Raw genomic sequence first — 13,646 nt, 5'->3', positions numbered from 1 at the left:
CCTTTGCTGTTACATCTAACAAGATTTCCAGGATGGTTTTTTCCATACTTGGATTCCCAACATGTGGGACAGATGTAAGCCAAGCCGAGAGCTTCCCTTGTGTGCTGAGCTTATGCAGGCTTGGTATGTTTTATTTTGGTATTGTGCAATTGTCTTGTATTTTATTTTATCCATTTATTTTTCAATTTTTACCCAAAATTTTCTGAGAACCGCGAGTTTCATGAGAATCTGTGAGGTGTCAATAAAAACTGCCAACTTGGCTCCAGCATGATTTTTATGTATATCCATACCGATATGATGGATTTTTTAAAAACCTTTCTCTGCTGGTAAATCTGTAAAGTCTGCAGCGTAACCTGCTCGATGGAGCACACACAACTTAAAGATTCATTGGTTGTTTTTGTGTCTTCCCCAAATAAAGTGGGACCAGCTAATCTGGCCGTTGTAGACTCGTGTCTGTTTGTATAATAATGGTCAGAGTGCAGGAGATTATGTCCAGGATTAAGACTAATAGGTGTTTTTTACAAATAGAGTACTTAACAATACTAACTGTTTGTGCCCTGTGTTATTGCCACTGCTTTCTTCTTAGATGAATATTTAAACACTGAATTGTTAAAATAAAGAATAATAATTTGACAGCAAAGGGCATCTTTGAGATCAAATTGTACAGTTATTCATCTAAATTTCCAAAACATCCTGATAAGATACATCCCAAGGCTGCAAGGGGTTCTCCACTTGCATCTTCCAAGCCCCTAACTGATCTTCTCTCTGTTGTAGAGAGAACCACAGTGAGATTGAGAGACGCCGGCGCAACAAAATGACCCAATACATCACCGAGCTGTCGGACATGGTCCCCACCTGCAGTGCTTTAGCTCGAAAACCTGATAAGCTGACCATCCTGCGCATGGCTGTTTCCCATATGAAATCCATGAGAGGGACGGGCAACACATCTACCGATGGCGCCTATAAGCCTTCCTTTCTCACGGAGCAGGTACTGCACTGTCAGAGGAGCAAAGCTCTAGCTGCTCACAGCAAAAAGATGGATGGCAGTGGAACTGAAACTGGCATAGAAAAATATTTTTTATTGTGAAATTTCATCACAACAAAATATTCAACAGTCAACTGTTAGTTGAAGTGGGAATGTCTGGGAACAACAGCAAGGATGAGGTTGGCCAAATAAAATCACAGAATGGGGTCAGTGGATGCTGAGGTGGGTGGTGCACAGAGGTCCCCAACTTTCTACACAGTTAATCATTACAGACCTCCAAACCTCACGTGGTCTTCAGATTAGCGTAGAGGAGAAGAGTGAGCTTTGCAGATTGGGTTTCCATGGCCAAGCAGCTGAAAGCAAGCACTACATCACAGAGCGCAATGCAAAGTGTCGAATGCAGGAGAGTAAAACATGCTGCCAGTTGTCTCTAGAGCAGTGATGCGTATTCTCTGGAGTGATGAATCATCCTTCCCCGTCTGGCAATCAGATGGGCGAGTTGCTGGGAGAACAGTACTGTTGGACTACACTGTGTAAAGTTTGGTGGAGAGGGGATCATGGTGTGGGGCTGTTTTTGTGTTCTAGTGAATGGAAACCGTAGTGCTTCAGGATAACAAGACATTTTGGACAATTTCATGCTCCCAAAGTTGTAGGAACAGTTTGGGCCCCTTGCTGTTCCAACATTAGTGTGCACCTGTGCACGAAGCAAGATCCATAAAGACATGGATGAGCGAGTTTGGTGTGAAAGAACTTGACTGGCCAATGTCAGTGTCTGACCTCACAAAGTGCTCCTGGAAGAATGGTCCAAAATTCCCACAAACAGGCACTTAAACCATGTGGAAAGCTGTTTCAGCTGCAAAGGATGGACGGACAGGATTAAGAATGGGATGTCACTCAAGTTCATATCTATGTTAAAGGAGACAAGCAAATGCTTTTGACAATATACTGTCTGTCTTCTAGTGTGCAACAAAGACCACTTTTGTTAAAAGAGGTCTTTAAACTGCACTTCTTTAAATCGGTGACCATTGTGACCAAAAATCTGCACGCTGTAAAATCTCATTTGTTCCCAGAACTAAAAAAAAACAATTATGCAAACTCATTGCCTCAAAAAAACCTAAGTAAAGGTTACTTAAGATTACCAAGTTGGGCAACGTACTCATTCTTATTCCTGTGTACTCAGAATAACTTGTTGTTCTGACAAACATCTCAAGTTCTACTAAATTAAAAACAGTTTGTGGCTACTTACTGTTTTTCATTTTCCTTACACACAAAGTAAATGCAACAAAATCACACCATGTTTTATCATCCTTGAACTAACAACACTTAATATAAACAAATATGATTCAGAAAGAATAATTAACGTGTTTTGTAATGGAGTTAAAATCAGCCCACTTTCATTTTCAAATGCATTATTATGCCATTCCCAAAAAATGCTGTAAATCTGATATAAACAACCATCCTTATCTGCGGCTGAGTCGTGGAGGCTACCAGCCAAAGCAGAGAACCCCACACCTCCTCCTCCCTGGCCACTTAATCCAGTCTATCCAGGGGAACTCCAGCATGTGTCCTGGTCCTGGGACATGCCTGCAACACCTCACCCAGGAGGCGTCCTTGTCAGATGCCCCGAACTATCTCAACTGACTCATTTCGATGTGGATAAGTAGCAGATGCACACTGATGCAGAGCGGGCACTCCACCCTTTTCTGGCTGACAGATTTGGAGGTGGTGATTCCAGTGAGGGCTGGAGGCAACCACCTGATGCTTAACCAAGCTTAACCTGACAGGACATCTCTACAGCTTCATGGCAATTACCATCACAAGAGGCACCAACCGCCTTGCAGTCACAGCTCCTTGCAGCAGCTTCAAGATTCGTAAATCTTGCAAACCACAAACATGTTGAGAAGACGAGAGATAACAATATGGAGCTGTTGGAATTCCCCATCACTTTCAAGAGTTTCAGACTAGACTAACCAACCTGTGCGCTGCCTGAATTGACTACAAGAAAGGCAACGACTCAGTACCTCACGCATGGATCCTGGAATGCCTAAAAGTATACAAGACCAAAAGGACACTAAGAGCCTTCATTAGAAATTCAGTGGGAATGTGGCCACAACACCAGAGGACAACTTTAAGCCAAAAGTCTGCATGAAGTGTGGGATTTACCAAGGAGATGCTCTCTCTGTGTGCATAGGCCTGAACCCCCCTCAGCCAAACGATCAACAAGATTGCTGCATTCGATATCCCTGCAGCACATAAGAGCAGGGTGCTAGATGCTAGCAGGCAGCATACATAGAACGCCATAACCAAGTGTTATGAAACATCTGCAGTGAGTATGGCCTGGAAGTCCTGAGGTCAAAATGGGACACACCCCTTAGGGTGGTTGAGGATGAAGTTAAGATCCTGTGGGACTTCCAGATGCAGGTAAACAAACTGGTGCTGGCTAACCAGATGAGAGGAAGATGGCTGTAATGAAAAATACACCTACATTGAGAGATGGCAACATCAGGAAGAAGAAGCGCAAGAAGCGTGAGAGATTCCAAGTGCAAGCTAGAAACGAGCAGCTGCTTCATGCTGCTTCTGACTTTAATACTGCATCTATTGACGGGCATGCCCTTGCTGCTGGTCTCCCTGCCTGCGGCCATATATGCAGACGGAGCAGCAGCACGGAGCCATGCTACCAGATCTCAATGACTATAGCTCAAAGTAACAGGAGACATATTTCTTCAACATTACCAGAGCTGTAATTATTTTAAGTTAATCAAGAGTTTCCATCTTCTCATAAACATTTATATCTATTAACATTTACTTTTGCTCACTACATCTTAATTTGAGTTGAACACATCTTCACTGTGTATTTGGTTGAAATTAGCTTGATTTGTCTTTGTCTATTTGTTTGTGCTTCTTGGTTAATCAACCTTTCTTTCCCTGTAGGAACTAAAGCACCTGATCTTGGAGGCGGCGGATGGCTTCCTGTTTGTGGTTGCTGCAGAGACGGGTCGGGTCATCTATGTATCGGACTCGGTGACACCAGTGCTGAACCATCCCCAGTCTGAGTGGTTTGGCAGCACTCTGTACGAGCAGGTCCACCCTGATGATGTGGACAAATTGAGGGAACAGCTCAGCACCTCAGAGAACTCCATGACAGGTAGAGAAAGCATCGTCACGAATAATTCTTGCAGCTTGACGTGTTGTACTTTTGATCATTGTTGTTTCGTAAAATGATTTGAGCAGCAGAGCGTCTTTACAACCACCTGCTACACACGCTCACCACCTGTCAGGCTGCACGACGCTTACCTTTTAGAACAAGTAACACTCTGATATTCATCACAGTCTGAAGGGTTCGCTCTTATTCTGAAAAGATTGTTGATTAGACTTCATAGACTGGATTCATCATAACACAGTACGACAAGTGGTTGATCTGGCCAGCTGAGCATCTCAACCCAGCAGCATAAGGCTTGAGTCACGAACATTTGGGTTTCCTTCTCATTCTGTTCTGACACTTTTGATTCGTACCACCATTTAAGCTTCAGGTCCAGTTGAAACCGTCCTACAGCCAGCTATGTTTTGGTTATTTATTTGTGAAGCTCCACAGTTTGGAGTCACTGTCACGCGGGGAGATCACAGGTGGCTTCTTGCTGTTTGGAAGATGAGCAGCTTTCTTCAATCTACCACTGCTCTCCACCTCGCAGAACTGAGTGTCATTATTGTAACGTTGGACACAGAGGAAGAATCAAGATGGGGAGAAGAGGAGAACATTTAAGATTAGGGTGGAATATTTATCAAAGGCATTTTAATTTAGCATTTAGAAATGGAACTCTGAAACTATTATTAAGATTTAGATCTGGTTTAAATCTGCTGTTAATCTTTCTTATATTTGGTGTTACATTATAATTCTAGCTGCATACATATGATGTATTTAAAGCTGAAAGACTGACAGTAACATTGGAACTCTAAAAACCTCTGCAATACTTGGATTGCTCACTTGAGGGCAGCATTGTTTTCTTAAACCTCCTTCTGCAGACTGTAGTCTGGATCACCACAAAGCGTGCCTGTTGGTCTGTGCGTGGACTCCAGAGCGCCTCTGAACACCCAGCAGTACTGTGTAATCCATGTAACCCAGTAATCCCCGTGTCGAGCTCTGGCAGATGAAAACACACCAGAATGCACGCGTACACAAGCACATGCGCACACGCGCACAGCCTTTGAAGTCACTGGGTTGAGTTTAATTCACTCCTCTTCTTCTCCTCCTCATCGTGTGCGTGGCTGCATGGTTTTCCAGTTTGTTGATGTGGAAGGACTGAACAATACCCGTCAGCTCCCAGTAGACCAAAACTCTCCAAAGGAGTTGCTGATGTCTGTAGCTCATTGCAGAAAGAATGAGTTGATTATTTTTGGTGAGAAGGTCGTAGTTCACATCTTTCTTTTTTTTTATTATGGCACACAAAAATATTAATGCTATTTTTCTATTCATATTTAGTTTAGCCCAGTACACTTTGTGGAAGTCCCCAGAACCACATACCAGTCACTTTTAATGAGGATATTCCTTCAACTAGTACCTGCCAGTATTTCTAACATACCAATAAAATACATTTGTCTCTGAGTGATGCTGAAATACAACAAATACTCTGTGCATTTGTTGCTTCTAGACTCATCTGTTGTAATTCCTTATCTCACTATTCTAAAAGCTCCCTGAAAATCCTTCAGTTGACCCATAACATCCTGGAAGTTTTTCCTTACTAGAGTTTTTAAAAGTAAAACCGAAGGCAGAGCCTTCGGCTGTCAGGCTTCTGGAAACAGCTCCCAGCTTGGATTTAAGAGACGAGTACAGTCTTTGATTATGATTATCAGAATGCTGGTGGCAGCATGGTGTTCGACGGGTAGCACTGTTGCTACACAGGAAGAAGCTCCTGCGGCGTTTGTGTGTGGAGTTTGCAGACATGGGGCGAACATGCGTGGCAGAGGGTTAGGGTTAGGTCAGGGGTGTCAAACTCAAACACACAGTGGGCCAAAATTCAAAACTGGAACAAAGTCGCGGGCTAACGTTAATATTTATTAGAAAAAAAATCTTCCTCCAGATTTAAGAATGAATCTTTTCTTATGGACTCAAACACGTTTTGCTGAAAAACTGAATATGGAACAAGCAAAGCTTAATACTAAACAATATATATTAGCTGTATAATACCAGCAGGCCAGCTCTGATAGTCATTTGGTGTGGCTTCACGGGCCAAATGTAATTAGGCTGCGGGCCAAATTTGGCCCGCAGGCCAGAGTTTGACACCTATGGGTTAGGTGGTTCTAGACCGACTGTAGGTGTGAGTGATGGTCTGCCTCTCCCTGTGACGGTCTTTGGTGTACCCGGCTGCTCACCCGCTAACATCTGGCCCAGGGATCGAAGCAAACTTCCTGCACTCCTTCCTGAACTACAGCTGCACCTGTAGTTTTTAGTTTGTCCTGTTTGTTGTATGTGGTGCTGCTCACGGGGGATCAGCTGGTTATTTGTGTGTCTAATATAATACCTTAGAGTATAAAGCAGTTTGAAGGTGTGTTGTACCTTATGATAGCTGAATCTCTGGTCTGGTCCTTAACCGAGACGTTTTTGGGGTCTTTTGTGACGAGTGAGTTGGTCTACGTTTACTATGGTGCTTAACCTTCTTTCCTCTGTATGGATCATTAAGTTTGTGTGTAAAAAATCTAATATCACAATATGTTTACATAACCTCCAAAAACTGTTGTCTTCAACCACTTACTGCCTAAAGTTGCACTGCTGTACTCATTCAAATGGACCCCTCATTACTTTTTTCTACTTTGAATAAAAAAAAAATCTGAATGAATTGAAATGTGTGTTTGTTTTACCATCAGCTGCACTCAGACTTTCTGTGGTCAGCACCTTTAAGAAACAAAAATCATCAAAAGTACGTCAAGCAAGAATTGATGAGACAAAATTAAAAGCGAAATAAAAAGGCACTCTTTTGTGTTTATAACAATAGTGAAAAACCATCTTTTTCTTTGTGTAAGCCACTAACCTGCCACTGTGAGAGCTTTGTCCAGTGTTTCTTTAAACTACCGTAACTCTTGAACAGCTTGCGTGATCTTAAAAATTCCAACATAATTAATGATGCATTTGCAGCATGAGGGGGAAAAACTCGACGTGAATTTTTTCCCCTCAAGCACTTTATACTTGATGGGTACGATAAAGCCGTCATATGTGGGGAAAACTCAGGATACCTTGAGTATATTAAATATATAACGCCCACCCCCAGTGTGAATATCCAGTCAGCTTCATGGTTTCTGGATACTAAAAGTAATGAACTGCATTTCTGAGAGGTCGGTGAAGTTGCTTTTTTCTGGCCGTCTCAGTAATCAGCTTTCTCTTCAAGCCTTCAATTCGAATGTCTCTCTTTTCATCCCCGTCTCAGTGCCAGTGAAGAGAATTGGTTGAGGGATTTAATGTGCACTTAGATCCCACAAGTGGTTTGATGTCAGCCACAGGACGATTAATTAGGCTTTTTACTGCAGCTTTATTGAAACACTCATTCTAGATACAACAGACTGATTGGATATTGCTAAAATGGCAGTATTGATGTTGATCAAACAAACATTTTACTCTGAATAGATTCTGATCTCAAGGTCCTGCATGGATCTACTCCCCAGAAACTGACCCAATGCCATTTGTTTGGTTCATTACCACAGAGGAAATCAGTAAACACGTTCTTTTGAATGTGATAAAGGATGAGCCTGTACTCACTGCTGCTGTCAGAGCAAAAGTACACAAGTACACCTTAGCTTCACTGTGTTCGAGCCATCACTTACAATCTCGTTCCCTCCAATAGAGACAGACCCGCCTGCTGCCACTCATAAAACTGCATGTCCACTTGATGCGTTTTTCTGTCATGAAACACTGTGGCACTCAGGATTAGCACCCAGATGCTTCAAACTGCTTTAAAGCTGATTTCAAAATGAAAAACAAAGCAGTGCTGGACCGAACGTAAAAGAGCAAAAAACACAGAGCACTGGGCAAAAGACCCAGGACCGTGGCAGTGTTGTTGCAGACTATACATGTGTAATATTATTATTAAATATGTTGTTTGTGTGTCAACAGGGCGAATTCTGGACCTGAAGACGGGAACGGTGAAGAAGGAAGGACAACAATCCTCCATGAGGATGTGCATGGGCTCCCGACGCTCCTTCATATGCCGAATGAGGTGTGTGTGACCAAGTTGTTTTTTGGGGAGGGGGGATTTTGATTTTGTGCCTTTCGAGCACCCAAAAGTCAAGACTGCTGTGGGCTACCTAAAAACCAAAACTTCCAGTGGGCCCACCCAAATATACTTAAATTTCAGCTACGACCTTTGTGGCCCTCCAGAAGTGCCCCAGCCCACAAATGACTGCACTATAGAGCAGTGCATTGAACTCAGAGTTATGTTACAGCACATAAGACAAAGACGGACAGCCAGTCAAAATGATAGTACAGTAACGACCGGGTTAAGCTTCATATGCACGGTTATGGAGTAGATGGTGGAATGTTTAGCTTGGCCCTTAGTGTGATTTTACTCGTTTCTCTGGGTTTAATTCCAGATGAGTTTTATTTGTCAGATTCTTTAAATATATAATGTAAACGTGATCCATGGAATTTTTCAAGTGGTTACTTTTTAGTGATCACTGCATCAGTCATTCATTTGGGTAATGTTAAAGTGTTTGTGGAAAGCAGGCTAGTCTGATGTAAGGCCAAATCTGCTCTTTCATCGCTTTCAACTTGAGCTTGCATGTCAGCAGACTGAAATCTGTTGAAATGCAAGCGAGCACAGATGAAATGGGTTACAGCGATTCTTAGCAGCGTTTGATGTATGGTAACAGGAAGGGAGCGTCTCTGTTTTTTCTACTTTGTTGTTTTAGTCTTTGCTGCGTTGCCCCTGGATCCCTTTAGAAATAGGTCATCTCAGACCTATAGGGCAGTGGTGAGACCAAGATTGAGACTTGCGTTCAGTGTAATATCTATTGAGATGTTGAGGTTGCTGACGAAAGGAAATGGAAGCCTGGTTATAATGATGTGTCTCTATGCCTCCCTCTAATCACTGCAGCGTTAGTCCACACAATAGCAATAGCAGCCTGTTAAGTGCAGAGTGCAGTCACTTACCCTGCAACCACAACAGCCTCCCTACTGTGTTAGGAGCTATAAAAAGGTAACACTGACAATGACATCTAATTTAAACAGGGACAGTTAATGGATGTGTTTATACCAGAAATATAAGATGCAAATCTAGCTCCAGAGCAGATCCCATAAACGTCACATCAGAAAGAAGTTAAGCGGTCACAGAAATGGTTGGGGATCTGTCATTGTTGTGAGACTTTTACATCAATGTGGGCAGAGTAGAGCACTGCTTTATTACCACTGGTAAGCTGTTTACTGACAGCACAGTTTGTCTAAATGTGCCTATGAGACACCTTATAGGAGGTGTAGTCCACGTAAAGCTATGTGAATAAAACAGTGATATTTTCTTTTAATGGTCAAACCTCAAAAATGTGTATTTTTTCAAATAGGAATGCCTTATTATCAATTATTTTTATGTTGTTTTTTTTTTAAATTAATGAATAATGAATGAATGATGTGTTGATTTAATTATGTTTTATTTACATAGTACCAAATCGCAACAAGAGTTGCCTCAAGGTACTTTGTATTGAAAGGTAAAGACTCTACAATGATAATTCACAGTCAAAGTCACAGCTGTAGGAACAGCCTAGCTACAGTCAGTAATGGCCTCATTTACTTAAAATGTTACATGTTACATTGTTGGAGAATTTTCCAGCTTCTCCCACTGACTCCCTTTAGGGGTCACTACAGCTAATCATCTGCCACAACCTCACCCTATCTTTAGCATCGTCTTCTGTCACACCACCCGTCCTCTTTCAGTACATCCATGAATTTTGTGGTCTTCCCCTTTTTTCCTGCCTGGCAGCTTCATATTCAGTCTCCTTTGTCCAGTAGAGTCACCATCTCTCTTCTGCATATGTCCAAACTATCCCAACCTTCCCTCTCTAATGTTATGTTGTCCATCCTGCTCACTCCCACTGACAACCTTAACATCTTCAACTATGGCACCACCACTGCTCCTTTTGATGAATACTTACCACTAAAAGTCAGGAGTCTGTTCACATGTCGTACCTGTCAGTGTTTGATCCTGTGAGGTTTATTTATTGACCTTTTGTCATGCGTCTCACGCAATTCCAATTGAACAGTCCAGCAAATGATATTTTATGGTTTTATTTTATTGCATTGGACTTGGAGTTGCTCAGGTAGACTTCATGCAAATGGTGTTTCTCATCTAGAAGATGCTTGATTTTCAAATATAGACAGCAATTCTGTCTGTAAGAATTATGAACAGAATCAGTGACAAAGGGCCGTCCAACACCCACTGGCAGTGAGTCTGATTTATTGTCTGTGGTCCAAACTCTTGCAACGGTTGTATGAGGACCGAATGGCTCCTAGCAATGGATCAGGCTCCACCCACAGAATCCTCAGACTCCTCCTTCAGCATGATAGCTCCCTCCATATCCAGTGTCCACCATCTGGTTTTAGGGTTACCACGACGACAGGCACCGGCCACATTTCTGCCACAGCTCAGTGAAGCAGTTTCATGTGCTGAACATGGTCCACTTAATGTCCCCAGTCTCCCGCTGAATGCTAATCTGCCTACGGTGCCTCTTGCAGGTGGTGGGCTTACAGAAGGGTGGGCTCATGTCGCTTCTTCGGGGTATGCCTGGCTGCGGCTAAGGCACGGCCACCAGGTGCTCTCCTTCGGGTCAAACTCCCCAGGCCGAGCTCCAGGGCAGGACCCTGGTAACCCTATCCCACGATGGGTGAACTGTTCCCTGGATTTTACATTCATAGGGCTTTTCTGAATCCCTCTTTGTCTGGTCCCTCACCCAGGATCAATTTGAATGACAACATAGCCCCTGGGATCCCTGGGACAGACAAAACCGCTCTATCACGATAAGGTAGAGATTCACTGTGGGGCATTAATATAGGGATTTGCTAATAACACAGACAATGCGCTAAGAAGGCCTGATATCTTTACATGGTTTACATCAGGGTTATCAAACTCAACTGCACAGGGGCCAAAAGTCAAGGCACACTTTAGGTCGTGGGCCAAACAAGAAAAACATTTATTGAACAAACTAAAACATGTTTTTTTAAACATAAATATGAATAAAAACAGACGGGAATATTATTCCTTTGGTTATTATTGGTTTGCGAAGCAGCTTGAAGTTCTCTTTTTGTGCTTCAGAGTCACCAAAGTGCCGCGTGAACTCAGCTTATCAGCAAAGTGCGCCGACTTGGTTCAACATTACTGCAACAGGGAAAGTGAGGCAGGCTGCACTGGTGCATTTGTGACAGCTTCACCGTATCACACATGTCCATGAACCGACAGGTTTCCTTGCTGAGCTCAAAAACTGTTTTGAGAACTTTCCCATAACTCAGCCAGCGGAGCTCTGCATGAAGGAATGTCAGCAAACTCTGAATCCATTTCCCACATAAAAGACTCAAACTGACGGTGATTTAAACCTTTAGCTCAGATAAAGTTTACAGTTCGCATCACGGTGATCATTACATGCTCCATTGTTAGGACTTTACCACACAGCGTTTCCTGGTGTGTGATGCAGTGATGTGCTGTTAACTCACCTGTACAGTTCTCCTCCTGCATCTTTACTCGCATCCTGCCGACTAGTCCGCTTTTTTCACCGCACAGCACCGGCGCTCCATCTGTTGTAAGTCCAACAAGTTTGTCCCAGGGCAGTTTCACGTTGACATACGTTTTAAAAAAATGTCTTTCCCTGTCGTTGTCCCGTGCATCGATTAATGTCCAATATTTCCTCTCCACGGATGAAGATGGCCAGCTGTGCAGTGTCCATCATGTCTGTACTTTCATCCACAGTAAGAGAGTATGCAATAACGTTTTTGCTTCTTTCACACAGCTGTGTTCTTAAATCAGTGACCGTCTCACAAACCGATCAGCAATCGTATTTCTGCTCAGGCTCACATTTGCTAAACTCTGCGTTTTGTCTGGACACCAGACGTCGCACAGCTTCATCCTGCAGCTCTTCAGAGTGGTACCGGGCTGCTTTGGCTCCTCTGCTACGATAAAACTTGCTTTCACAACAGCTTCACTTTGTGATTTTGCTCTGGTGACAAACGTCTGCTGAAATGTCAGGTTCTTCTTTAACTCGTCTACTTCCTGTAGTTTCTGCGTTTAGGTTTTTCAGCTTATCCTGACGTTTTGTCTTGTAGTGCCGTCTTAAACTAAATTCCTTCATTACAGCCACATTAGCTCCACTAATAAGACTCATGGGTTTACCAGCATGTCTGTAAACATATATTCAGCCTCCCACCGGTGCTGAAAGGCTCTGCTTTCAGAATCTTTTCTCTCCACCATTGTGAGCGGCGAGCTTCACAATAACAGAAGTTTGACTTGATTGACGCGGGAATGTTCCCAGGTAGCCTAGCGTTCAGCAAGGAGGCTGCAGCGCTGCATTATGGGACCTGTGTGCGTTATTAGCGCCTCATATCGCCGGGCCATGCATAACAATAATAATAAATCTATATAAAATGATCTCGCGGGCCGGATATAAATGTCCGCCGGGCCGGATGTGGCCCGCAGGCCTTGAGTTTGACACGTTGTTAACATATCCTGACTTTACTGAGATTAGGATACAGTGGGTTTAAATCAAGTCTTCGAAGTGTGAGTATATTTTGTCGATAAGGTATTTTACAGTGATGACTTGTTGATTCTTCTTCTGTAACATTAGATTTGTACCTATTCAGCTGTGAAAGTGCACTCACCAGGCTTCTAAATGCCACGAAAGAAAAATCCAATATATGGCTCATACCTGATTTTTAAATGACCTTTTTCACACCACATATGCTCAGGCTATATGCCTTTTTATCCTTAAGTAATATTACTAGAAATGTTGTCTCACAGTTTTCTTACCAGGTGGCTGATGTTCTGTATGCAGATCATTAGGATTTCCCTCTGTGCATATTCTCTCCACGCCATCGCTTCAGACCCTTTGCAAATCCAGTTTGTTTCTAAATTTGTCTTTTTCTCTGTGTCAGGATGTGACTCGGTTTGCCCCACAGCCCTCATTACCCTTTGGCAGAAATGACATGAAAGCAGCACTGACTCCTTTGAGAGCTTAGAAAAGCCTCACCTTTTCCATTTTTTCCCCTAACATGCTGTTTTTGTTATTGCCAGAGTGTGCTCTTAGCTTGTTTGGTCTGGATCTGTCACAAAGGCCTGAGAGTTGCACGGAGCTCAGTGTGTTATATTCTCAGAAATCTGTCGACTTTTTTCCTGTTGCTATTCTGGCTCTTCATAATGCAAACAGCATGCTGGAAACACTGAAATGCATCCCCTCTGTGACACATGCAGAAACGGCACTAAAGGAGAACGCAGCATGATCACCAGGCTAACATTTCTGTGGAGCCTTTATTAGATTGAGTCTCGTTTATGTAACGTTCATCTGCAGAACTAACCTATGGAGAGAAATTTGCCTCAGAAGTGCTGCAAATGTGTGTGAGATGATGTAAAGCATGAACTTTACAAACGTGTACAATAATTTGTAGGTAACTTTTAAAGGCTAATGAAGTTGTGCTTCAATCCACACA

At 42.9% G+C, this 13,646-nt stretch overlaps 1 protein-coding gene across 5 annotated transcripts in view; it reads left to right on the top strand.

Moving 5' to 3' along the window:
* arnt2 (aryl-hydrocarbon receptor nuclear translocator 2) overlaps window positions 1–13,646 on the top strand; it is a 63,997-nt gene that overhangs the window by 13,710 nt on the left and 36,641 nt on the right. For all 5 annotated transcript variants that reach the window (XM_042213538.1, XM_042213539.1, XM_005945708.3 and 2 more), the window contains 3 exons: window positions 775–988; window positions 3,917–4,130; window positions 8,085–8,187. In XM_042213538.1, the coding sequence (XP_042069472.1) occupies window positions 775–988; window positions 3,917–4,130; window positions 8,085–8,187 (531 nt within the window). The remainder of the gene's footprint in view (window positions 1–774; window positions 989–3,916; window positions 4,131–8,084; window positions 8,188–13,646) is intronic.

Source organism: Haplochromis burtoni, unplaced genomic scaffold (assembly GCF_018398535.1).
Source record: "Haplochromis burtoni strain Fernald_Lab_line unplaced genomic scaffold, NCSU_Asbu1 Contig_450, whole genome shotgun sequence".
NCBI lineage: Eukaryota > Metazoa > Chordata > Actinopteri > Cichliformes > Cichlidae > Haplochromis > Haplochromis burtoni.
This window is presented reverse-complemented; position numbering and strand designations above follow the sequence as displayed.